This window comes from Solanum pennellii, chromosome 9 (genome assembly GCF_001406875.1).
Source record: "Solanum pennellii chromosome 9, SPENNV200".
Taxonomy (NCBI): domain Eukaryota; kingdom Viridiplantae; phylum Streptophyta; class Magnoliopsida; order Solanales; family Solanaceae; genus Solanum; species Solanum pennellii.
In genome coordinates this window covers 7,134,052-7,160,437 of record NC_028645.1, presented here as the reverse complement: position 1 = coordinate 7,160,437, position 26,386 = coordinate 7,134,052, and the positions used below count along the sequence as shown (strand labels likewise).

The 26,386-nt window shown below is 35.6% G+C and overlaps 1 protein-coding gene across 1 annotated transcript; it reads right to left on the bottom strand.

Annotated features, from left to right (window-relative positions):
* Positions 1–13,013: 13,013 nt before the first annotated feature.
* Positions 13,014–25,917, bottom strand: LOC107031248 (AMP deaminase). The gene is made up of 20 exons (XM_015232548.2): positions 25,424–25,917; positions 22,420–22,577; positions 22,002–22,173; positions 20,859–21,037; positions 20,650–20,701; positions 20,405–20,532; positions 20,149–20,328; positions 20,002–20,069; positions 19,764–19,906; positions 19,169–19,230; positions 18,335–18,448; positions 17,682–17,822; positions 17,047–17,199; positions 15,404–15,457; positions 15,211–15,321; positions 14,825–14,998; positions 14,667–14,747; positions 14,109–14,207; positions 13,594–13,720; positions 13,014–13,513 (listed from the first exon to the last, which is right to left on the bottom strand). Exons 1-19 carry the CDS (start codon positions 25,782–25,784, stop codon positions 13,652–13,654), a joined length of 2,499 nt encoding a protein of 832 aa, XP_015088034.1. The 5' UTR covers positions 25,785–25,917; the 3' UTR covers positions 13,014–13,513; positions 13,594–13,651.
* Between the last annotated feature and the right edge of the window lie 469 nt (positions 25,918–26,386).

The window sequence follows — 26,386 nt, the reverse complement described above, 5'->3', positions numbered from 1 at the left end:
TCAAATAAGAAGTAAAGCGGTCGTGTCAAGTAAATAACCCAACTAGTGAGGTTGGGATCATTCCCACGAGGAAAATAGTCTAGACTTAACTTCAACCTGTTATTGCTATTGTTTGGTCAATGACTTCCTTGGAAAGTAAAAACAATAAAAGGGGGGTTTCTAATTCTAAATGAATGTAAATAACTAACGCAATCGAAAGAGACACTTAACAGCTTTGAATGTTGGATTTTAATCAATTAATCAAAGTAACTAGGGTTTACGTGTTCCCCACAGGTTCATAACTTGATAATTCTAACTATAACAATTCTTTCCTAGTATCTTGCATGCAAAGTGATAAGTTATGTATTTCTAAATCGTTGGTCCGGCATCTAGAAAATCTCACTCCGCACCTTGGTCCAGCTACGTGTGTTGCTTTCCTAACCCTTCATCAGCTGCACTACGTTGCCACCTACGGACCGTCACAAGCACGACGGACCGTCATAAGCTCCGTAGGTGGTCTCTTCTGCATTTCTTCGCTCAAAATCTCCGCATTCAGCTTTGGACAGATTTCCTGCAAAATAAAAAGAAACTTATATAAAAATTAGCACAAAAAGGCTTTTGGACACACTAAACTTAAGGAAAAAGTATTAATAATACCGTGAAACCACGGTATATCACCTCATCTATGGTGAGAGTCTTCATGTCCCTAGCTTTAATGATATCATATACATTACTCTCCCATGACTTCAGAAGGACTCAAAGAATCTTTCGAACTTGCTTTCTTGCATGTATAGGCTCACTAAGACATCGAAGTCATTGGTAATAAAAGTTAATCTGGTGTGCATCTTATGAGTGATCATTTATTCTGTCATGCTGAAGTTCTCATACTGAGTGGTAAGCATGTCAACTTTTGATTACTTCACTTGGATAGTTCCTTCGTGGGATGTCTTCAAGCAATCCTAAATTTCTTTTATTGTTTCACATGCTGAGATTCTGTAGTACTCATTAGCTCAAATCCCATAAACCAGTACCACATGAGTCAAATCTCTTTATTTAACATCCTTAGTAGGAACATATGGACCATCAAGAATTATTTCCAAAAATTCACTATCTTTTACATGATATAGTCATGCATTCTAATCTTTCACCGCCCATATTACTGTACATTAAAGCAAGGGGGACGTGTGGTCGACTGACCTACTTCCAACCTTGGTTGAGAAACCATCTTCGCAGGATCCTTCCTTGATGTTAGTCAACTAGAAAGTTCAATCTCTAATACCAGTTGTTGAGATGTGCTAACTCACAGTGTGGTATAGTACCAGGTCGAAGGTATATTGGAATACAGTAAAAGAAATTTCAAAAAAGAGTAAAGGCAAGAAGTTTTTATGTGAAATTTTCTTGCTCAAGGGAGTAAAATCACGACATGTATTCATAAGATTTCTAATTGTTTTCACTTATATATAGAAATAAGTGAATGCAAACATCAAATACATCACACGAGATTAAAATCTTAATCTTACTACAAGTAATAACCTTATTACTTGACCGAGCTAAAGGAATGCCTCCATTTCCCAATATATTAACTAACTCTGATTAATATAGACTTCACTTACAAGACACACAATTAAGTCTACCTATGTTCCTATTTTGTACACAAAGAAAAGACTCGATGTGTTTCTTTATAGATGAGACATAAATCTTACAATTGACTTGTGACCCCTTTTTGATTCAACCCTCAATCTCTGCTTCCTTCTTTCGTTTAGCGACAACTATAGCAATATCATCAGATTCAGTCTCACTAGACCCTAAGAAGAGTTGAGGTAGGAGCCTCAGGCACAAGACCATCTCTCCGTCTCTTCCTGTTTCTTTCCGTTTGAATTTCATTTTCTACTATGCCACTTCCCATCATATTATGTACCTCTCCCCTTGTAGCATATCTTTTATTGTCCCACTGTTTATGAGTTTTTACCTTCTTCCCTTCGCCCTTTCTTTTTCTTTCTTGCTTAGACTCAACAGGTTTTTTCGAGTTTAGGTTCTGGAACATCATCAACTTCTCCTAGATCTGGGACAACCAATGTTGAGGCATTAGCACCTCTAACTCCTTTTCTATGCCAAACCAATGGAGTTTCTTCTTCTCCCCATTACTATTGATATTAAAAGACTTAAAAGTTTGGCCTAACATGGGTTGGGCACGGAGGGGGACCTATTCCAACGATCTCAACTCTTTTTCCAACAAGATTGGTTGAACATCTAGTCTGAGGGAGAACTTGATGCAACTTCAAGTTCTTCAGAGGTTGTTCCAAGACTGGGATTCACAATTGATTGGGCCTAAGAGTCTTCAAATTTCTCACTGGATAGAACTAAAGAGGGAGAACATGATAAGATTTCCCTAGATAAAAAAGCAAGAGACGCCACACTTCAGTGTGGGGTGAGTTAGATTCTCCAGCCTCACCAACACCATAGAATGGTGTGGAGGGAGATTTTTCTAGGGTGGAATTAAGAATTTAAATGAACTGGGATTTTCAATTTCTTGGGAGTCAAGAAGCTTTAAAAACAAAAAGAATTAGACATTCTGAAGTAAGGGGAATATAGACTAACACAACTAATAAATTCGTAGAAAAATTAGGAAGAGATTAGGATAGTTGAATTCACTTAAGGGGCTATATCTAAGAAATGTATCAAGTCGCTGAACAGTAGTGATATTTGAATTTAAAACGAAAGGACATCTAAAACTGAAACGATGAACAGGGGAAGGACTTGTGGCAGTGACCTTTTACATATTACTTTGTAGCATAAGTGATACTAACCTTTAGGGAACCAAGTCCCTTTCTTTATATGGCGCTGCATGTATGAGTTAATTTTCCCTCAAGCCAACATGCCATGAGTGTGTACCTGCAATAAGGTACCAGATGTGAATTCTCAAACGAAAATCAAAATAACCTGCATGGATACATGCCCCTCTTTACATAATCAGAATGAGGAGCTTCATGCAAATTGGTCATGAAATCAGGTGACTTTGTACATCCCAAGCTTCAGTCGATTTTTTACAAAAATTTCTTTGCTCAAAGGCTTTGTAAAGATATCAGTCACTTGGTCTTCTGTCTTGAAAAATCTCATCACACATTCTTCTTCTCAACATTATCCCTCAAAAAGTGATGCCTCACATTTATGTGTTTAATCCTCATATGTTGAACATGATTCTTGGTGATGTTAATTGCACTAGTTTTGTCGCATATGAGGGGAATTATGTATGTGAGAACACCAGTCTTCGAGTTGTTGCTTGATCCATAAGAGTTAAGCATAGCATGAGCAGTAACCCTATATTCTGCTTCTGCTGTGGACAAGGCTACTGAGTTTTGCTTTTTGATACTCCATGAAATTAGTGTTGATCCTAGAAAATGAGCCATGTCTGGCGTGCTTTTCGATCAACAAAAAAAACTGCATAGTCAGTATCAGCATAACTGAATATATCAAAAGAGTAACATGAAGGGTAGAAGAGGACGACGTCCTATGTTCCTATTAAGTATCTCAATATTCGCTTGGCTGCCCTAAAATGTGATTCATTTGGTGCTACTTGGAATCTGAAACACAATCCTACATCGAAGACTATGTCAGGCCTGCTTGCAGTGAAGTAAAGAAGTGACCCATTGATTCCTCTATACATGGTCTGATTGACATCAACTCCTTCATCCCAATTAAGTTTCGTACTTGTGCTCATGAAAGTATCGAGAACTTTTGCCTCAAGCAGGTTGAACTTTTTGGGCAGTTCTTTTATGTACTTCTCTTGGCATATTGAGGTGCCCTATAATGAATGTTTGATCTGAATCCATAATCGGATCTTATGCTAGCTATCTTGAAGTTTACCTTCAGTTGAATTACTTTGGCGAAGGTGATAAATAGTCCGACTGTCTCGTCCTTGGTCCGTAAAAACATGTTTCAGGTGAACTTGGAGAAATCATCAACAACTACCAGAATATATTTCTTACCTCCTCTGCTTTGACAGGTCCACATAGATCCATATGGAGGACTTCTAGGGGTCTGGTTGTGTTCACACCCTTCTTGGTTTTTGATGGATGATCTCGTTTGTTTCCCTCTTACAAGCATCACAAACTTTTTTGTCAAAAAACTTCAGCTTTGGCAATCCATGGACCAGGTCCCCTGCAGTAAGATTTTTTAGCACGGATGAACTCACATTTCCCAATCGCCTATGCCATAGATTTGCATTGTCAGCTTGAGCATTTAAACACGAGAGGTTGTCCCCTTCTGCTGAGTCAAGATCTTCAAATACATATTTTCAAATCATTTGGCAGATGTAACAATTCTGTTAGTTACACAATTAGTAGCCAAATACCTATCAGACAAGAATTTAACTTCATTTCCCTTATCGCAAATTTGAGATGCACTTAAGAGATTGTAGTTCAAACCATTCACATGATGTACATTGTCTATGGAATTATCTGTCAATCTTCTTATTTTTCCAATTCCGAGAATGAAACCTTTTTTCCCACCACCAAACAACACACCACCGCCCTGATGTGCTTTCAAAGAGAAGAAGTTTTGAGTGTTTCCAATCATGTCCCTTGTGCATACACTATCGATGTACCAACACTGACTGTTTCATCTCTTCAGCACAAGAATTACTTATTAGACTTAGGAACGCACTTAAGATGGAGTTCCCAAAAGTTGTCAAATGGCTTAATGAGAAATCTTCATGTACATGGGGCCAACGTATTCTTGCTAAAATAGTATCTGGGACCAGGTACCATTTTCTCTTTTACAAAAAAATTTCTCGATTTTCTCCTGCCTTTTCTTTACTCTTTTTAGAGTCTCACAATTTTCTTTTAGATGAGCATTTCATCCACAATGGGTACACATAAGATTGTAAGAAACAGAGACATACTTATTGTGGGGATTGTAGAAAGGCTCTATTTGTCTACAACCTAAGCCTTTTTTGTAGTTGAGCTTCGTATTTGTTAAGTTAGAAAGAATCCTAAATGTATCAGTCTATTTGAGGTGGTGGAACTCTTCTTTGGTCTCAAATATATTCTTCAGTAATTGAGAGTTTCTTTCAAGGGAGGCAACTAACTTAGACTCAGAGACCTTCAATTTATCTTCTAGCTCAACCTCAAAGTTACTGTATTTTTGCTTCCCACCCTTAGAGGTACCAGGTCTCACCCTTCGCACAGACTCATTTTTTTCACTTATTATCAAATTATCAGAAGTTTAGTCAATTAATACAGTAGCAAGTTCTCTTAATATTTTAATGGAAAAAGTGTCTAGGTCACTTTTGAGATAAAAAAGGGTTACCTCATCATAATTCTCCTCATCGTCAAATTTTTTCATTAGTGAGAAAATAGAATTGAGCACAATTTTAGCATTTTTGATAGCCATCATCGAGATATATTCATGGCTATCTTCCTCTTCCTCGGATTCGCTGGATACATTCCTTAGACAACAAAGGTTTTCATCACTAGTTGATCAGCATGAGCCTTTCTCTTGGCATGGTCTAGGACTTGGTCCCTTCTCCGAGTTTAAAGTTCTGAGTTTCCTGCTTCTACCGTGGACATTCCTTAATAAAATGACCAGGTTTACCATATTTATGACAAAGATCATTTGCATTTGTTGCTCTGCTGGTCGAACCTTCTTTTGAAAGCCTCCATGCTTCTTGATTATCTTTTGGACCTTCTAGTGATGTATGCCATTTCATCCTCTTCATCAGTTCCTTTATTTGAAGATATTTTAAGGGCCACTGATGTCTCCTTCTTTCCCTCATACATGGTTGACCCCTATTTTCTGTTCAACGTGTAGATTTGAATATTTCCAATCAGCTCATCCATGGTGAGAACTGTCATATCTCTTAATCCAGTGATATCATTCATTTTGCTCACCAATGAATTGGAAACACCTTTAGAATCTTTCGAACTTCTTTGCTTGGTTGAATAGTCTTATCAAAACATCTTAGTTTGTTGGTTATGGAAGTAAATCTTATATTCATTTCGTGAATGGTTACACCTTCCTTCAAATAGAAGGAGTTGTTAGAATATCGACCTTAGACTCATTTACTTGTGTCGTTCCTTCATGGAATGATTTGAGACATTCCCATATCTTTTTAGCTGTCTCGCAAGCAGATATTTCGTTGTACTCATTGGAGCTGATTCAACGTACCAAAATCTTTTTTGTTTCATAGTTGTTCTCTATCTTTTTCTTGTCTGATTCATTATATTGTTTTTGGTTTTGGGAATCACCTTATTAATCTCTCCATCTACCACATCTTTGGTGAGAATGTAAGGTCCCTGTCAAGAATAACGTCCCACATCTCAGTATTTTTAGCATTGATGTAGTCGTGTATGCGATTCTTCCACCAACCATAAAATCGTCTATTGAAATGAGGTGGTCTTGTGGTTGACTGACCTTCTTCCACGTTGGGTGGAGCAGCCATTTCTTTAAGATCTTTTATTTTCTTGGTATTACCCAAATATAAAAGTCAAGCTCTGATACCACTTGATGGAATGTATACGTTAACTACTTTCGATAGGAACGGGTCCTTAACACAATTACGATGTGAAAAATAAATACTCAAAGTAAAGATAGTATGCACAACTTTACATTGAAACCTCCATGCTCAAGGGAGTAAAACCACGACCTGTCTCACCAAATTTTCAAACTGCTTTTACTAAAACTCACAAGCCAAAGTAAAACTCAGTTTATAATACACACGAGATTAACCTATTAAGCTCTATTATGAGTAATACACTATTACTCAATGAGCCAAACCAATGCCTGCAGTGTCGATTATCCTAACCCAATTGATCAATATATACTTTGACCTATGACACAAAATTCGTCTTAACTAAATTCTTACAATAATTCACTCAAGGTTGAAACATTTCTATCGCAAGTGAAATGAATCCTATGATATAAGCACAAATACAAGCAATCAAAGTTACAACTGGTTCATGAAGTAATTTGACAATCTATGAGCTTGAATAATTCTCTTTGCATGAATGATTAATTTGTTGTTTGTCATCTTGAATATATCAAACATCAAGATTTAATACACATCAGACAAACAACGTCGTCCTTATTGGTGTAGTACACTGACGACCTCACCAAATTTTGATGCGGACAACTTTCCAGTTGTATTGCATATGGACCTAGACGGTCATACTCTACAGAAGATTGGGTCCCTGCATTTGTGAGGAGATTATCAAAACATCTGTGAGCATTAAGACTTATCAACCTGAGCCAATGGAAGCAACGTGGGTTGCAGAGGAGAGCGAGAGTGAAAGTGTAGCAGCGACACAACTAGATACGAAAGCTGATAACAATTATTTGAATCCAAAGATTTATCCTTTAAATGTTGTTCCTAAAACAGTTTTCCCAAGATATATGTGCTGTGTTTTTATTTTTCAAATGAGAAAATATATTTTTAAAAGGAAAGTTATCTTCCAAAAATAGGACATCTCTAGAAAAATAAACTTTAGACTTTATTGGATCAAATCATTGGTGGCAATAATATTTATTTGAAAATTTTAAATAAACACATGGATTAGCTCTAATGTATTACTAGCATAAGGTGTAAGTCATGGATAACATAGACAACCGAAAACTTTAAAGAAATCATATTTTGGTGCATCTTAAAATAGAATCTCATATGGACACTTATCTTTCAAACTTGGAGTGGTTAGTCTATTTATATGATAGAAAACTTGATGACAAGCAAAACTCCAAAAAGATGATGGTATGACGAATTATGTAACAAAGTTCTGACAGACTCAATAACATATGTATGTCGGCGTTCAACTAGAGCAACTTGTTGCGGTGTATATGGAGGTAAAACTAAGTGTTTAATACAATGTATTTTTAGATTAGATGACAAACTTTGAAAAAGCTCCTCCACCAGCATTGTACATAAATAAAATTTATGTTTGAATTCATTTTTCAAGCAACGGATGCAGATTTTGGAAAATGTCCAGAACTTCCTTTTTTGATTTTAAAGTGAACAACCACATGTATTTACAAAGATGATCAATGAATGAAACGTAATATCTTTTTTTATCAATTGGTAAAACAGGAAAAGGACCCCATAAATCACTATAAAGTGCAATGATTTTTGACTTCGCAAAGAATTTTCATAAAATGACAGCATGTGCATTTTATTTGAATGTATAACATGATTTACAACTTTAAATGTTCCTAGAATGAGAAACAAGAATATAAACTTCTGCAAAATCTTATTCAAAACATGGTTATTATGATGTCCTAAGTGTCGATGTCATAGATTGAGAGGAACAACTACATTGCACATAGGAGAACTCTGTGCACTACCCAATGATCACTCATGCAACCATTTCTGTTCACCCCTCGCAGTAGAGGCGCCCACGTACTAAGATCCTGTAAAGAATAATGAAAGGGATAAGATTCAATAGAGGTTAGATTATCCCGACAAAATTTAGAAATAAAAAATAAGATTGTTTTTATGGCAAAAGAACATAGAGTGTTAATGAGTTTGAAATCATAGTTTGATGGACTTATGTTAACTTTATCGATATGAGTAATTGGAATTGTATTACTATTTTCCATTGCTATATCTTTGGGACAGTGGTAGTCATGCACGATGTCTAAACTCTAATAATTAGAAGCAATGTGATAATTCGCTCCGCTATCAACTAACCAAGAGTTTTGTTGTTGATTGAAACAGCCAATAAAGTTTATTGGGGATTGCATATGGTATTGCGACTAAGAACGACGGACTTTGGCTGAGTGACCAGGATAACCACAAAGGTTGCAACGAATACTGTTATATGATTGTAATTGATTTTTTCTTGGATATTATGGTTGTGAATGCGAAAATTGATTGTTGGAAGCATTTTTATGTTAACTCGTATTTAAAAGACCACAAATGTGAAGTCTTTTAAAAAAAAAAAATGCAAGGGTAATATAAGAAAATATAATTAATGTTTTCTTGATTTATTAAGGTGGGCAACTAACATGGGACAATTATTTTTAATAAGACAATAAACTAATATTAGACGAAGAGAATATTGTTTTTATCTATTGAACTACCCAATACAGGGGCAGACTCACCCTTAGCCAAGGGATATCAAGTGACACCCTTTCATTGAACATTACATTGTATATAAAGTCTAAATTTTGATTTTATATACATTGACACGTCTTGACATAAGTTAAAGATTTAGTCTAGTGATAAAAGTATGTGAAAATATTTCCTCCCCCTCCTAAAAAAGTTCTCTCTATGTTTTTGTTTTTCAGTGGCATAGTGTTCTTCGTTTTATTATTTTCATAACAGCTAGTTTTGTTATACTTAACCTATCCTAATGAAATGCCTTATTATGTTATGTTTTTTCTTTCTCTGTATTGCATGTTTTCCATGTAGTGTGTTGCTCATGGCTATGAATTCCCTACTATTTGCTTAACATATTGCATGTATTTACTGTTTTATCTTTTTAAAGATGTCAAAAAGGAAAATATATTGCATGTGCGTTAAGGGTATTGGTGACAGAGGGAATATGAAACAAGGGAACGGAGATAGGTGGAACGATAATGATATGAATGAATAATTACATGTGGAACTTGTTTGTTTGTCATCATCAAAAAGAAGAAAATGTAGTATCAGTATTCTGATGATTCTTACAAAGGCTTGAACCTGGTCCAAGGTAGAATGCCCCCGTCCAAGTTTGAATGGTGAACAGTTGTAAAGTTAATTTGTCAATGGTTAGGTGAGAAGGACAGTGCACTCCTCCTATGAGAATTGATAAGGTTGTTTTTTCGACGTATGACACATCCTTGATAACCTATTTAATGGCACGCGTTAGTTCAGATTCACCAAATTCATTATGTACTAAAAGATATGGTAGTATATATTATTTGCCTTTAAGATAGGCAATCATTGATTACATTATTTATTAGGCAGTTTTTTAGAAGAAATTTTTGTTGGCGTCTAAGAAGACCTGTTTAATGGCATGCGTAGTTTCGAACGGCAAACATCTGCATTTTATACTTCAAATGAGGCCCAGAATAAAAAAAATACCACATTTCTCATTTTACTTGTGCTATACTCTATAGATTTTAGGTGATATGTCATTATGACGTGTTTATGGAGTCTGTTACAACCTTCTTAATGGCGTTGATTTGTCCGGAAGGAAAAAATCTGGATTATCAAGTTCAAATGAGGCGCGGAATGAGAAATAATTAATTTTTCAGTTTACGTGTACTATAGTCCATGAGTTTTGGGTGACATGTGATTGATATGTTTTTTGACAAAAAAATTTGCATGCATTTTTGACAAGCTTATTAATGGTGTGCATTGTAAAAGGGGGTAAACATTTGCATTTTAGGTGATAAGTGATCCCGATGAATTTTTGGCCAAAATATTTTGTGATCGTCCCTAATGACCTTAATAATGGTATGCACTGGTTTGAAGGGACAAACATCTGCATTTTCAAGTTCAAACAAGGTCTGGAACAGGATACCAAATTTCTCATTGTGTGCATCCATGGATTTTGGGTGATAAGTGATCCCAATGTGCTTTTTGCTAAAAAATTTGTGAGTGTCCGTGACGACTTTATTAATGGTGTGCCTTGATCTATTGTCAAATGTTTCAATTTCCGTTTGCTATAGGATTTTGGTGATATATGGTCCGGACGTGTTTTTGGCTAAATAATTTTATGGGCATATGTGACGACTTATTTAATAGCACGCGTTAGTTCAAAGCTACCTAATTCAATATGTACTAAAATATATGGTATTATAAATTGTTTGTCTTTAGAAGAGATAATCATTGATTACATTCTTTATTAAGTAGTTTTTTGGATGAAACCTTTTTTAGGCATCCGCAACGACCTGAATAATGATGTGTGTTAGTTCGAGGGGTAAACATCTGCATTTTATAGTTCACACAAGGTCCGGAATAGAAAATGCCAAATTTCTTATTTTAGATGTTCTATAGTCTATAAATTTTGGGTTATATGTGCAACGAATATTTTTTTGGCCGAAATATTTTGTGGGTGTCTGTGACGACCCATTGATGGTGTGGGTTGGTCTGGAGGAAAAAATGTCTGCATTTTAAAGTTCAAACAAGGCCTAAAAAAAGTAAATACAAAATTTTTTCGTCTTACGTGTGTTATAGACTATTAATTTTGGGTGATATGTAATCCTAGCGTGGCTTTTTGCTGAAATTTTTGTCAACGTCCGTGACAACCTTATTAATTATGTGCATTGGTCTGGAGGGGTAAAAGTATGCATTTTCATGTTCAAACGAGACTCATAAAAGGTTAAACCAAATTTCTTGTTGTAGGTTTGCTATGGTCTATGGATTTGGGTGATATGCAATTGTGGTGTATTTTTGGCTGAATGTTTTTGCAGGCGTCTGTGACGGCCTTATTAATGGCGGAGGTTGGTCCAAATGGGAAAACGTCTGTTTTTTCTAGTTTAAGTGAGGCCCAGAATAGGAAGTACCAAATTTCTTATTTTATCTGTGCTATAGTCCATGTATTTTGAGTCATATGTGATCCCGACGTGTTTTTTGCTGAAATTTTTGTGGACATCCCAAACAACCTTATTTATGGTTTGCGTTGGTCCGAAGGGGCAAACATCCACATTTTAAATTTCAAATGAGAACCCGAACAAGAAATATCACATTTCTTGTTTTACGGGTGCTATTCTATCGATATTTGAGTGATATATCATCCCCACGTGCTTTTGGTAAAAAAAAATTATGGACGTCCGTGACGACCTGATTTATGGGGTGGGTTTTTCCATAGGGACAAACGTCTGGATTACAAAGTTCAAAAGAGGCACGGAATGGAGAATACCAAATTTTATGTATTATGTGTGTTATAGTCCAAGGATTGTGATATGTAATCCAGACGTGTTTTTTATTGAAAGTTTTTATGGGCATCTGTTAAGACCTTATTAATGACGTGCATTTGTTCGGAGGGACAAACATCTGCATTTTCAAGTTGGTTTGGGTTGGTCCAGAGGAGCAAACATACATATTTTCAAGTTCAAACGAGGCAAAAATGGAATAAATCAAATTTCTCGTTTTACATGTGCTATAGTTCATGAATTTTGGGATATATGTGATCATGCCGTGTTTTTGATCGAAAGTTTATGTGACCTCTGTGACGACATTATTGTGTGGGTTTGTCTGGAGGAAAAACGTCTGCATTTTCAAGTTCAAATATGGTCAGAAACAAAAAATTTCAAATTTCTCGTCTCGTTTTACATGTGCTATACTCCAAGGATTTTGGGTAATATATGTGATTCTGACGTGTTTTTGGCGAAAAAATTGTGGAAGCCCGTGACTACCTAGTTAATGGTCTGGGTTCGTCAGCAAAGACAAATGTCTACATTTTCAAGTTCAAATGAAGTCAGAAATGAAAAATATATCATACTTAATGTATATTATTTAACCCATGAATTTTGAGTAATATGTGATCCCTGCCTATTTTTTATCGAAATTTTTCATGGGCACCCATGACAACTTATGAATGGACTGCGTTGATCCAAAAGGAAAAATATATGTATTTTAAAATTCAAACAAGACCCAAAATAACAAGCACATAAATTTTATGTAATATACGCATCCAATGACGTTTTTGACCAAAAATTTTATAGGTATCCTTGACAACTTACTTAATGGCGCACATATATTCGAAAGAGCAAACGCGGTACTTTCAAGTTCAAACAAGACTCAAAACGAAAAAAAAATAAGATTCCTCTCATTTCTTGTGGGTTGTAATATCTGCGCCCAGCCATTTTTTGTCCAATATTTTCCATTGACATTGATAACGATCTATTAAATAGCACGTGTTGGTTCGAAACAGTAAGTGCGGGTGTTTTCAAGTTCGATCAATTGCTGGAACCAAAAATAAACAGTGATTTTTCAATTTGAAGAAAGAATTTTGTAGACACATGCACCCATCAATTTTTTGGCCAAATATGTTTTGATGCTACATTCCATAATAATCCAAATTGCCACTATATTTAGTAATTAGCCATCAAACCCTCACTTCTGTGCAATATAACATATAGCCAAGGATTCAAAAACTCAATAGCACTAAAAAGCACGTTAACATAAAACAGATCACAATCCAACCCTACCTTGTTCCCAAACAACAGCATTTCAACTCTGCACCCGAAAGGGTAGAGAAAAGAAAATTGGTGCAATCGATCTTTTTATTTTGCCAACACGTCAATACAGTACAACGGGACCATGCAACATTCAGAATATATCTTACGATGCATCTGAAGTTTGTTAACCTACCATTCGGATATATTATACATAATTCCTTATTCAGATATTGGATTGCTTTGCAGTTGTGCTATTTATGCTAGAGCTCCAGTTGCTTCCTCAATTACCGGTCTTCATAGATCACTCTTATTGAATGTTACTACCACATCATCAAATGATAAGGTCTAGCACTCATCAAACCTTATTTTTCCCTCAACATCCAAATTCTAGATATATCTCATAGTGGAGAAGCTTTCTAGAGTCGCTGGATGGCCAAGCCTGCAGAAATTGAAAAAATTGGTTGATATTATGCATAAAGCCATGATGATTGGTGACAAGAACTTCTAATTGTTCCTTACCTCCAGATATTCTGAATCTGTACTCTTGTCTGTGATATAAATGCATTACCAATGCACGTCATGGGTCAACAAATGAAGGAAATACAGCCTTGCCTAGATAAACCTGTTGCATCTCCTCCCTCCATATCTAGGAACAATGATGTTTCATAGGTTAAATACAGGGTTTTAACTATTTTAAAGAAAAACTAAAGATTCGTATCAGCAGAGAGTATCTTAAAACCCAAATATTAAATAAATAGAAACATCACAGTATGAAAATTTTGTTTTACAATTTTCAACTGAAAAAAGAATAACAAGAACAACGATCAGTGCTCTTCTGCCAACACCATAAGATATAAATTCTAGTCAAGGAGAAACGCAATCTTCAAGCTGCTTTTAGAGAACAAATAATTCCCTCATCCAGTAAGGTGCAATGAACGTTAGAAAGGAGTTATACAAGTAGAATTCCAATACAATTCTCCACTTAAGAGGATCTAAATTGAGGTACATTATATACTACAGAAATAAACACTTACCATATCACGGAATTCAAGCCTGATATGAGGCACATTTGTCCTATGAATATCATTTCCATCTGGTCCTCTCTTGTAATACTCCTTCCCAATCCAGTGGGACTAAGCATAGAAGTGGAATATGTCAGGAAAAAACACATAACACAAGCATCAAAAAGGAAACAAGGAAAATCAGAACATGATTGCAATCAAACAATTACAAGTTCACTACTGAACCTCAAAATTCCATGTACTCATCCTAACAACAAGAAACAGAAAATGAGCACAGTGACAACGAATAGAAGGGTACCCCCAATGAAATGTTGTTTTTTTTTAGAAAGGTAACATGAAGGCAAATGAGATACAGATGTAATCAGATTTAGATTTCAGTTGGATGAATTGCACTTCAGGCATCCATGTGGATCTACAAACATTGGAAGTGTGCATCAACTGACTAATGAAAATTGGTGAAAGCAGAGATTGGTAGCAATTGGAAAAAGGCACGAGCTTTGGTGAATATTGAGAGCTGGGATATCAGAGTACCATGCTATTAGCAATTAAATTTTTTGGAGATACACAAACCTTTAGCGCATGTGAGAAACCAGACTGGTAAACTGAATTGCGGGCAATCTCACATAAATCGCACGAACTCAACTTCCAAACCTGCATGGTGAAAACAATTAAACCCCTTGACAAAGTGACACCATCAAGTGTTTCAGCCAAGAACAAAGAATACTCACTGACGCAGCTATACTATACTCTTCAACCAGGGCTTCTTTTGTTAAGTGAATTTGCAAGGGATCATCCGTTGAAAGAGAAACATTCAGGCCCCTCAAGAAGAACATGGGCAAAGGATTCCGATGGTAGTCCAAAAATAAAGAATTGTTACTAAGAGGAGACATTGCCAAACCAATCTGACAAAAAAAGGTCATGACTGAAAATCAGAAAACACACACAACAACAGCATAACCAGCATATTGCCACAAGTGGGGTCTGGGGAGATGGGGTGTACGTAGACCTTATTCCTACATTTATAGGGTAGAGAGTTTTGTTTGTGATATACCCTCAGCTAAAAAAAAACATTTTTACATGACCACAAAAAATTCACTTCAATCTCTTCATTTACCTGAGCCAAGTAATATAAGTACTGAAGAACCGGAGACTTCCTCAAATTGATACCATGAGCAATATTATGGGATGTTAAAAATGTTGCTGCAAGGTGGTCAATATCTCCAGCCTGTAGATAGTAAAACATCTAATCATCAAACAAAAGTAACTCGTAATTAACACATAATATAATGATATGCCTGAGTGACTACCTCCCCAGCATGTGGTCGGAATTTGATGGTCGTCATGCCTTTTGACTCACGCAACTGAGATGTAAATTTCGACAGGATCAGAACTGAACATATGAAAAGCGTAAAGAGCAAATATATCAACAAGATATCTGTGTGGTAAAGCAATCATTTCTCTATCAATATTGTGGTAGACAAACCTAGAGCAGTGATCCTGAACTTGCAACACATTCATAGTAGACTAGGACCAAATCCCTCTAGTGTGAAAATGGATTTGCTAATGAGGTAATATGAAACCATCCCAACTTCCTTTAACAACACCATCAAACAGAAATACAATAATAACAATTGAGTTTTTTTTTCCATACACATCAAAAAATAAAAGACAAGGACCAACAAAGACATAGAATGTTATCTCGAAGTATAGCTGAGACAGACCGTCTCTAGATTCTAAACAACCTTCCTTTTACTTTAATGGTCTTAAAAATATGTGTTTCTCACCATCTTTCTCAAGCAATCAGCAAATGTTGTACTGGCAGCATTTTATGAAACATTGAATGATGCCAGACACTGATAGTGCTACTTTTAGCCAAAATTGTGATAAACAGAAGATAAGCCGCAAGGCTTGGAATGTTGCTCCACTAACACTTACGTGGGCTGTCTGGAGCAAGAAATAGGAGACAGGATACTTTTGAAGAGATAAGAGATGAATCCTGTATGGTTGAGGAGTGGCGTCTTATCCTTATTTCCTTTTTAAGCACACATGAGGCCCTTGTAGGTAGAGAAGATTGGGTTTCGTTTGTATAAAACCACATCTTTTAGTAGTTTTTCAGCTATTTGGTATACTTCTTGTGTACATGCGTTTGTTTTTCCCAAATATTCATGTCCAAAAAAGATATATTTCATGAAAATAAGGACACATTTATGCAGAAAACCCAGAGGGTGTTTGTTTAAAGCTTATAAGTCTTGTCAAAACTAGCTTATAAGCATTTTTGTCTTATCTATGCATTTGGTAACACCAAAAGTGCTTATACATCACGAGCTTGTAAACCAAAATCCATCAGTTGTCCCTCCTGACTTATAGTTTAAAAGCTTATGAGAACTGTTGGTTTGACCAAACCTTTTAGAGTTTCATCCCTAAAACCTTTTGTAATCTTTGAAATACTCTTCTTAATATACAACTTTCAATTAACTCTCAGTTCTTGCTATTTTTGTCAAACAACCCTTTTCATGTAAAAAATACTATGAACTTGTATTTTTTAATTAGCTTTAAGGATATTTCAGTCATTAATATACTTTTTTACCGAAAACACTTCCTATATATCATCAGTTTCAATCTATCCAAATACATTACTGCTTACTCATAAAATCAGCTTCAGCACGCATAAGTAATGGTTATCAGCTACTTTTAATGAGCTAACTCAAATGGAGTCATAATGCCTTAGCTAGGTTCATTTAGCAAATAAGATACTACTTCATACATAGTGGTCCATTCAAACTAATTCTCCCACTGTCCATTTCACCAATCTATCACCAAAGCAACCTCAAATGCAAGATAATTATGAAAAGGTTGTAGCACTATTGTCCGTTTCCAATCAGAGAAGGAAGAGATTGATTACAGGAATAAAAGGGGAAAGGAAGAAATAGAACTGAAGAAACTTACGAACCTTGTTCAGGGTGTAGAGATTAGCATAACAATAGTAGACATAGTATGAGAATGCAGGATTGAATACGTTAGTCCATTGAGCAGGTGTAGGCATGTGTTTGGTAGGCCTTCTTTCTGGTTTGCTTTCATCATCCACCAAATCCAATCCAACAACCTTTTAAGATAACAGAACAAGACGTGCAAGTAAGAACATATTGTGATTAAAGGATAGAAAGAAGTGGATAATTGCTTCAAATAATTCCAAAGGCAGCGCATTGAAATTGAAGAAACATGCTGCCACAGTTATATCTTATATACCATTCACTTTTTTCCTTCACAATAATATTTTGGGTCATCTACTTTATTTTATCATGTATTCAACAAAGATCTTTAAATTCGCCAAATGTAGATGTTTTCCCTGATATCACATAATAGAGGGAAGGGAAAAATAAATAGCAAATACAACAGCACTTGATCATATCCAACTCGATCCCAACACGTACTACCATAGGAGCAGTCTTGGTACTTCCTAAAATACGCATCACAAGTCGGAGTCGAACTTGACTACCAAAATCTTTAGTCCTCAACCGAACATGGGCCGAGCATGTCCCGTCAGTAAATACAAGGAAGATAATTCTAAAGTTTAGTAAATCATACCTGCTTCAAGAAGATGTGCAGGTGGGGATGTGAATCTGGGTCAACAGTGACCTCAAACAAGGGCAGAAAGATGTTGTCAAGGATATTTTGAAATGATGTCACAATCCCCATTTCTTTGTATATGTTATACAGTCTCGGAAGCTGGAGAAAAAGAAGGCATAGAATAAGAACAACAGCAAATGAAGTAAAAGATACTTTCCATCCATTCCTTCATACAAATGAAAGTTAAATGGTCACTATTGACAGAAATAAAACTCACTAAATGGATTAAGACGATCTAGCGTAAGATAACTGAAGTGTTTTTTAGAAGGTAATCAGCCTAATCCAAGTCTACCAAGTTGTGAATATTAATTTTCAATCTTAGGAATCTTAGCTTAGTCAGATTAAGGTTGAAGGTTAAGATTATATTTAGACAGTCTTCATGATCTTACCTCAATCACATGCCTCCTTGTAATTGCACATATATCATCTAAACTAATTGGAAATAGACACAACGAACTCATATGCTTTTACATTCCCCCTAAGAGAGTAACCAGAGAAAGTGTGGCATAGATCATGAGAAATGTCCAGCTCTAATCCAAAGTCACAACTAGTTAAGACGTGACAACCAAAATGCTTACAATTGACCAGCAATTGCATATATTTCATCATACCTGAATCAACCAGACAACATTCTCGCTGTAGAGTTCATTGTTCACTATCCAGCTAGCAAGTTGGTCCCACTCGCTCATCTTTCGGCCGTATATTGATATCCTGTATTCTGCCATCTACAACAAAGTGGATAAAGATTAAGAGAAGCTAAATGAAAAGGACAGACAACCAGTGTATTCTGACATCGCTTTGTCGCTTAAAGTGATATGACATGAGGAGTTATTGCTTCATGGCCACACACTTGATAGAAGTATGTGCGCAAACAATAAGGCACAAAGTGATCCCAATCAGAAGCAGTCGGTTCTTTGAATCTCACCTTTGAGGAATACAACTAATATCAACATAGTTGTATATCAGGTACCACAATATGACTACTACATGTTTGGTTTTTCTCTGATATAACAATTTTAGCATCCGTTTTACTTAAAAGAAGTGTGTGCTTCAATTGCCATTTTTATCTTCAAGTCCCATGGACCTTGCTGCTTTTTGAGCTTTTTGCATATTAAGAAACTGGAAATGACAGGGCTCCACCATGGGAAATATAGTTCTTCTTTTTAACTAAAATGTACCCTTAGATACAACATCATTCTGATCATGTCTTAATAACAACAGAGAAAAACATTGTATTGCAAGCAGTGTAAACTTATGCAATGCAATTTGGACCGAGGCATAACAAGAGTCACCCCAAGCTCACAAAGATATTTCAGACTGCATTTGGCAATAATTAAGTTATCAGAGACACCAGTTTTTAGTGATAGTCGGGAGGGTAATGAGACATGTTAGGAAGAAACAGGGGGAAAGAGGATAACAGTTATCAGTTACAAGAATGAACCTACTTGATATTTGCTTGCAGAAAGATCAGAAAATACTTGCTTAGTCAGCTCAGCAAGAAAACGACCTGCAACAGAAATCATAAAACATCATTAAATAACATCAATAAATTGGACGTCAGTTCAATTGGGATAAGACAATCTGGGTTACCCAATATCTAGCGCACTTTTTATTTTCCTTAGGTCACCTGAGTTGAATGTTGTATGGCATGGTATGTGCTATGAATATTTAATGCACATCCTTCAAGACAAAACTTGAATTTGCTAAAGTTAAACATACCCATACCAGAAACGTAGCTATACACATTCAGATACTTACCCACATCCAAGTTCAGGTAAGATGGGATAGTTACTTGATAACTTTGAAACTACTACTTTCACTACCACTCCCTTGAGACACGACCACAACCCTTGGTAGGGTTACTAAACTAGCTTCGATTTGTAGACACTCAGACTATAGGATAGTGTCGTTGATCACGATAATTTCAAAAGAGATTAAAAGCATCAAAAAACATTGATGTATGATCTTAAGAAGATGAATATAAAGTGATAATAGTTAATAGGACCAACTAGAAAGAATTGAAAGATATGACAAGAATACCTTGTATAAGATTATCCTGCTTAAGGAAAATTTCCCTCAGCCTACTTTGACCGCAGGGATTGTACTTCAGATTAAATTTGTCAAAACGATGAAAGGTACTCTTGTCAGCATGAACATCTAACAGGTCAACATTGAGGTCATACCTTTTCAAAGAAGAGTAAAACCATGAAATCTCGTTAATAGTTAGGTCAAATCACATACTCTTTCAAACACAAACTCCTAGACACTATTTTCTTACCCAGTCAAATCTAAGCTCTCAAAGACTTCCTTTAAGGTCATATAAGTTCCATCACGAAATATCACAACCTGAAGAAAATCAGGAGATGTCTTAGAGAATCAGAGAACTGAAGCATACATCAGCAAAGAAATACAAACAAAAAAATACCTCATCAGGCTCCTTCCTTAACTTTGACTTGATGAATCTCAACAAATGCTTCTGATTCATGCATGCTGAGTGATGAACATGTGTATCAACCTTCCTCACATTGTAGAAGTCACGATGAGGTGCACTTTTCTGAGCAAGGAACTCTCGATCCGCATTAAGCATCAAATGTAGATTGAATTTCTGGATAAAACCCAAGTGTCATAACCAAATTACATGTCATATTATCTGGAAGAAAAGCGAGCAGGGAGATATATACTTGTTCCAGAAGCACTAGGCGATGGTGGCATAAAGTTCGGATGTTCCCAGCTGCTATTACTTTGAGGATGTGATGGAAGTCGGTGAAAAAGGTAGTAGCATCAGCAACAGGAAAAAGTTTCTCCGTAGCTGGTCCAAGTGCAAGGGGGAGGGGCAGACATTAAGAGTGAATAGACCACGAATTAGATAGTCCTTATTAACTATAAAGGTAAGAAACAATGAAGTACAAGAGCTTTCCAGGCTTACAATCTTCATTTGCATATACATGAACAACTCCATCTTCCATCTGAAAATAATGCTGTTGACGCAATGAAGAAGTTAATCAGCAGAAATCACGAGTAATAGAACACATATATCTATTCCTGAAAATAAAATTGTAGTAGCAACAAATACCATATCCACAAATCTAGCATTAATGATAGTGATGGTAGTGTTTCTTGCACATAAAAACTTACATCAGATTTTCCTTCAGGAGTGAATTCAAATGGATTTGGATTTGGCTTTGGGGTGCATGGATCAGAGATTATTTCCTTCACCCAAGGAGCAACAGCCTCCTTGAATACATAACTCTGTCTCATTTCAAGACAAACTTGCAAGTTCCGGTAGACCTCCGCTTCATCGGCAGATGGTGTCTCTAGAAATTGCATTAACAAAAAAATTTAAAGGATGCTGGAACCTTTCAGACATAAAAGAGATATCACTACTCTTTTTTTACTGCTAAGGAACAACTACAGTACAGAAAGTATACTTCCTCTTCTTACAAGGAGTTCTTATTATTGGTTCTGCATACTAGGTAACAAGATCCAAAATTTGGAGAACGATACAATGAGAATATATTCTCATCAAGACTACAGCAATAGTACTCCTGATACCAGTATAAACACTCCAAATTGGCCAATCAGTCATTTAAGTTTCAGGTAGCACATAGTACACTAATTCAATGCTCATTCCCAATAAGATAACAGCAACATAACTTATCCAATACAAAAGAGAACAAAAAAGAAATGACAACGTAGATGGACATGGTGATTTAGTTTCTCAGGTTATGCAAGGGCATACTTGAGCCCCAAGAAAGGAAAATAGAAAGTCAATACAGATCGGCTACTATAGAGAGGAGAGAAAAGATATTACTCAAAGAATGTTCATTTTGCCCTTTGATATATTGAACTATGATGATGCTCGACAATGAAACTTTTTATGTCTTTATAGGAAAGCCTCTCATGGGCAATAAAAGTAAGTTGCATCTCCTCCTGTTTTTTCCAAAATACAGCTATGATCACTGGTTCACTTGGTATATGCAGAATTGGGTCGCATGTTTCTAATTTCTTTACCTTATATCTGATTTATTATTACTCTTATTCAAGATAGAGGAAAGACAAATAAGACTTCCTTTCAACAATGCTTCGAGTGACCATGACATACTTTAGTGTACAGATGAAAAAGCTGTAATGATGCACATCTAGGTATTGACTCAGTGTTATTTTGCTTTCTCTGAATACGAAAATCCTATGCTGAGTCTCCGAGATTCAAAAAAAGGCATAGTGGTTTAAGAACCTTTGATAGCATGCCAAGGACTGGAATACAAAAGGGAAAATTACCACCAGGGGATATCTTCAGTCGTACAAATGTTTCTTGCTCTGGCTCTTTCCGTAGAATATCTGCAGCTATTGGATCAGGTTGAACACCGTGCAAGTCACCAGAGACACTGTGTGAGCGAATCATACTTGCTGCTGCAGCCAGAGCTATTTGTTCCCCATCAGCATCTGGGCCCTGTTTAGCAATTTAGCAAATTGTTAGAAGTAATCAAAAGATTGATACGTTCATGAACATAGTAAAATTGTCCTTGCAGTCATTGTGAAAGCTTAAAATATATGTTTTCCATGGTAAGTACTAAGTAATATACTTGGAATCGAAAAGCATGATTATGATGGCTATTTTCCGCTCTTGTTTTATTTTTGTGTCTGTGTCTGTGGGGGGGGGGGGGGGGGGAAAAAAATGGAGGAAGTCCACCAGTACCGCATTCCCATTAGTTTGTAGATAGGCAGTGTCAAGTTTAGTAGTGTCCGTAATGTTGTCTTCCTCATCTGATCCTTCTATACTTTCAAATGCACTTGCACTTGCAACTGGAGATTTCGGAGAAGTTGGTCTAAGCGAATGCGTAGATCTTGATTTCCCTTCAAAAAAAAAATTTTAAAAAATGGTGAACATGGCATAGTGGAAAACTTTGACTTCAAGTACAGATCAGTTCTAATCAAAAAAGAGAGACAAATAAGCAACATATCTTGTAAAATTCTGAATCAAAACATATGGGCAGAGTCAAGTACAAAAACACCCGCTTATACCGGAACAACACCTTCAATGCCTCTTTTGCATGTCATAGGATCACTAAAGCATCTAGGGAATGATAACCAGGACACAGCACACTCAAGGCAAATTTCTCCGTTCCTTGGATTCCATTGTAAAAAAACTGATTGCAGTAATGTCAAACATCAGATCATTGATTGTATGTGAGTTAGGATGCTGTCTTATGAGGCAGAAATAAGTTACTCAAAAAATGCTTGATTGAACTCAAATCAGGGATAATCAATGGCCTCATTTGTTTTATAATTACTTCCTACTCAAGATTCTACTTCTAGGAAAAAACATAATGGAGTAAGCATATGGCAAGACATTATTCGCATTACTGAGTTATGGTATTCAAAAGTACTGGGACGTTGAAACACCAAGGACAACACGATGTACCTGAGCATCTTCCATATATCTGGCAATTGTATCCATGTAAAAAAAACTACTAATGCACTTCAGTACAAAGTTAGGCTATTAACCTTTTTCACCCATAAAATGGTTATGCTACTGCAGATCTTCCAATAGTAAAGAAAGGATAATTTCCTTGTCATTGCAGATAGCACCTCTACAAAAATTGTCACTAGCTCATTTGTTTTTTTTCAAGATAGCGCAAACTACAGAAATTGTCACTAGCAACTCGTTTGGTTTTTTCAGTCTCTTCTTTACCAATAGTATATGACAACCGACACCTAAGCTCAGAAAGGTTGCATTCCAAATTTGTAGCATATCAAAAGCCAAACAGCTGCCTAGTATAACTACATCTCCAAAAAAAGATGTTCTGAGAAAGTTCCTTTTTTTTTGGAGAAGAAGTAGATAGATGTTCAGAGAAAGTTCCCTTTTTTTGGAGAAAAGGTAGAAAGATGTTCGGAGAAAGTTCCCATTTTTGAGAAAAGGTAGAAAGATGTTCGAAAAATCAAATACTCTAATATTTATTATTGTTTAAATAAAGGTATTTAATCCACATTCAGAAGCTACAAAACAAACAATTTTAATTATTCAACGGCCAGAAATATAATATCTTAATCGATTCAAATATATATCAACATTTAAGCGTCTAAATCTTAGTAAAAACAACTGAAACCCTAATGCCTTGAGGCAACCTTTTTTTCAACCGGAAGGGAAGCAAAATCCAGATAGCAGGAAAACTTTAAATATTATTCATTTATACATTAAAATGTCTTTAGTGCAGAAAAGTACAAAACAATTGCTACTTTGAAGGATCTAATCCTTCTATTTCAATTTATATGACATAATTTGAGTGTTGACTGAGTATAGAATTTAAAAAAGAAAGGAAGACTTCCAAAACTTGTGATCTTAAATTTTTTTGGCTATTAAAGCTTGTCATTAAGGTTTAAATGGAATTTCAAGTGAAATTGTTTTCAAATCTTAAAAGTGTTCTTTTTTTAAGGGACTGACAAGAAATAGTGTCATCCTCTCTGGATAGGAGTATGACATAGTCTAAATATGTCTGTTTGATTCTTCTCTATTTGGTATAAAAACTAAATGTTGTAAATGACATGGATAATTTCTTTGAGTTTCTCCACAACTAATTATTTTGTGATATGGTCACCTAGATCTGTGCTTCACATGAATCAATTGTGTTATTAACTTTGCACCTCAAACCCGCAACTTCACGGTTAGAGGTGGAGGAAAAAACTTCCTCTTGAGCTAATCTCTCTAGTCAGTAAAAAGGCAACTTTTTGTACAACTGTATACGTAATCAGCACATTTATGTGCTAAATGTGATTAAAGAGGAAATTTTCCATTGATCAATTAATTATGCTTACATTCACGCCAAATCAGTACAGGTCATCTACATCCCTTCCACCCAATTACATTTATACGTTCTTAAATAAACAAGAAATGTAAAAAGAATCCTTCCTTTATCCCTGACATAATAATGCACCATCATTAACGTATGGTTGTAGCTTAGTGGTAAGAATTCCACGCTGTGACCGTGGACACCTGGGCTCGAATTTGAGCCGCCATATCAAAATATAATTTTCCCTTGTCAGTATTATTATTAACGCTCCCCTACTACCTTATTCTTAGATTATATTACTACACGTTGCTTCCTCTGATTTGATTGTCGTACTAGCTGTGTTGTTGCCATTCTTTTCTCCTTAATTCTTATATGAATTCTTCACTATTGTATTTCCTTTTCTTACTGGTTTATTGAAATCAATCTCTCCACCTTCACAACTTGGGGTAAAGTCGCATACACACCACTCTTTCCAAATCCCAGTAGTGGGTATATGGTTGTTGTTTATTCTATGCAAACAAATGTAAGTAGATTGTTCAAATTTAATTGAAAAAATGAAACATCTCAGGAATTCAAAAGGAAACAAAAAGGATTTCTTATTCTTTTTAAAGAACCAAGTATCAAAATATCCCGCCCCAAACATCAAACATCAGGACAATAAAGACACCAAATTGTTAATTCATCCTATTAATTAAAAAAAACTCACGAACTTTATAATAGACCAATTGGCACAAATCATTAAAACTGCAATGACAAGTATGTCTCACCCATGTAATTCTCATTTGAATATCATCCACTGCATTCATACTACAAAATGATCAATTTCCAAAAATGAACACAAGTTACTGACCTAAAAATATCACAGCAAACATATCCCCAGTACATTAAATAAGTATCATCATCATAGCATACCTTCAGGAAGAGTATGAAGCCTGGGTAAACCGGCTGGAATAGAATCCACATGTATCGGACCATTCCTCCTTTCTTCAACCTCACCTGAATTGGCCATCGTCACATCCGGAAATGAAGCAGAAGAACCGCGATAATATCCATTACTCCGGCTACGGTTCCGCCTCCTCACTGCATAGTTCCTCGAGTATCCGCCGCCGTCTTCCTCCGTTTCCACGCCATCAAGGTCCTTACCCTTTTCTATGGTTTTTGCTAACTCTAGTAACTGATTTAGGGTTTTCCGGTGCATATAGTAAGCGGATACCGCTACAATCGATGCTCCAACTAGTGCCGCCATCGCTAGATGAACAGTATGTGCATCCATTTTGTTTGTTCAGGTAAAAGTAACAACAGCTGATAGCTAATGAAACTGAGAAACCCTACTCAATAGTAGAGCTAGAGAGAGACATATATAAGAAAGACAAAATGTGTTTTTTGGAAGAGAAGAGTGAAGATAATACTGAAGCTAAAGCTGAATATTTATAAAGATAAAAGCAGTGCCGGTTCGAGCTAATTACTGGGGCCAAGGCCAATCATAACAAAAAGCCCTAATTTTTAATTCTTATTTCTATTTTTTATATATATTTTTCTATGAGCTCTCACCTTTTAAATAAATATTTTTTTTCTTATAATTTTAGATTATATATATATATAAATTAGTCTTATGATTTTATACATATCATATAAAAGTTAAATTTAAAAATTATAAAAAAAATATTATTTGATACCTCGAAATGAACTAAAATGAAAAGATACAGTATAAATTATTTTGTTAAAAAATTAAATAGTTAAACAATTATAGTATAATTTTAGTTAATTGTCACTCGCGATCAATATTTCGTAATAATTATCAGGTTAGATTTTGCAATTTGTATATTTTGCACGTTTGTATAATTCGAAATTTGTATATTTATATAATGTAATGTA

Bases quoted from the DNA above. Each gene is read 5' to 3' on its own strand.
- LOC107031248 (XM_015232548.2), bottom strand. From the start codon at position 25,784: ATGGATGCACATACTGTTCATCTAGCGATGGCGGCACTAGTTGGAGCA. The intron at 17,823-18,334 runs GTATGATGAAAT...CTTTTTCTCCAG, and splicing joins ATGTTGTCTGGTTGATTCAG to CTTCCGAGACTGTATAACAT. The intron at 14,748-14,824 runs GTGAGTATTCTT...TTCACCATGCAG, and splicing joins AGTATAGTATAGCTGCGTCA to GTTTGGAAGTTGAGTTCGTG.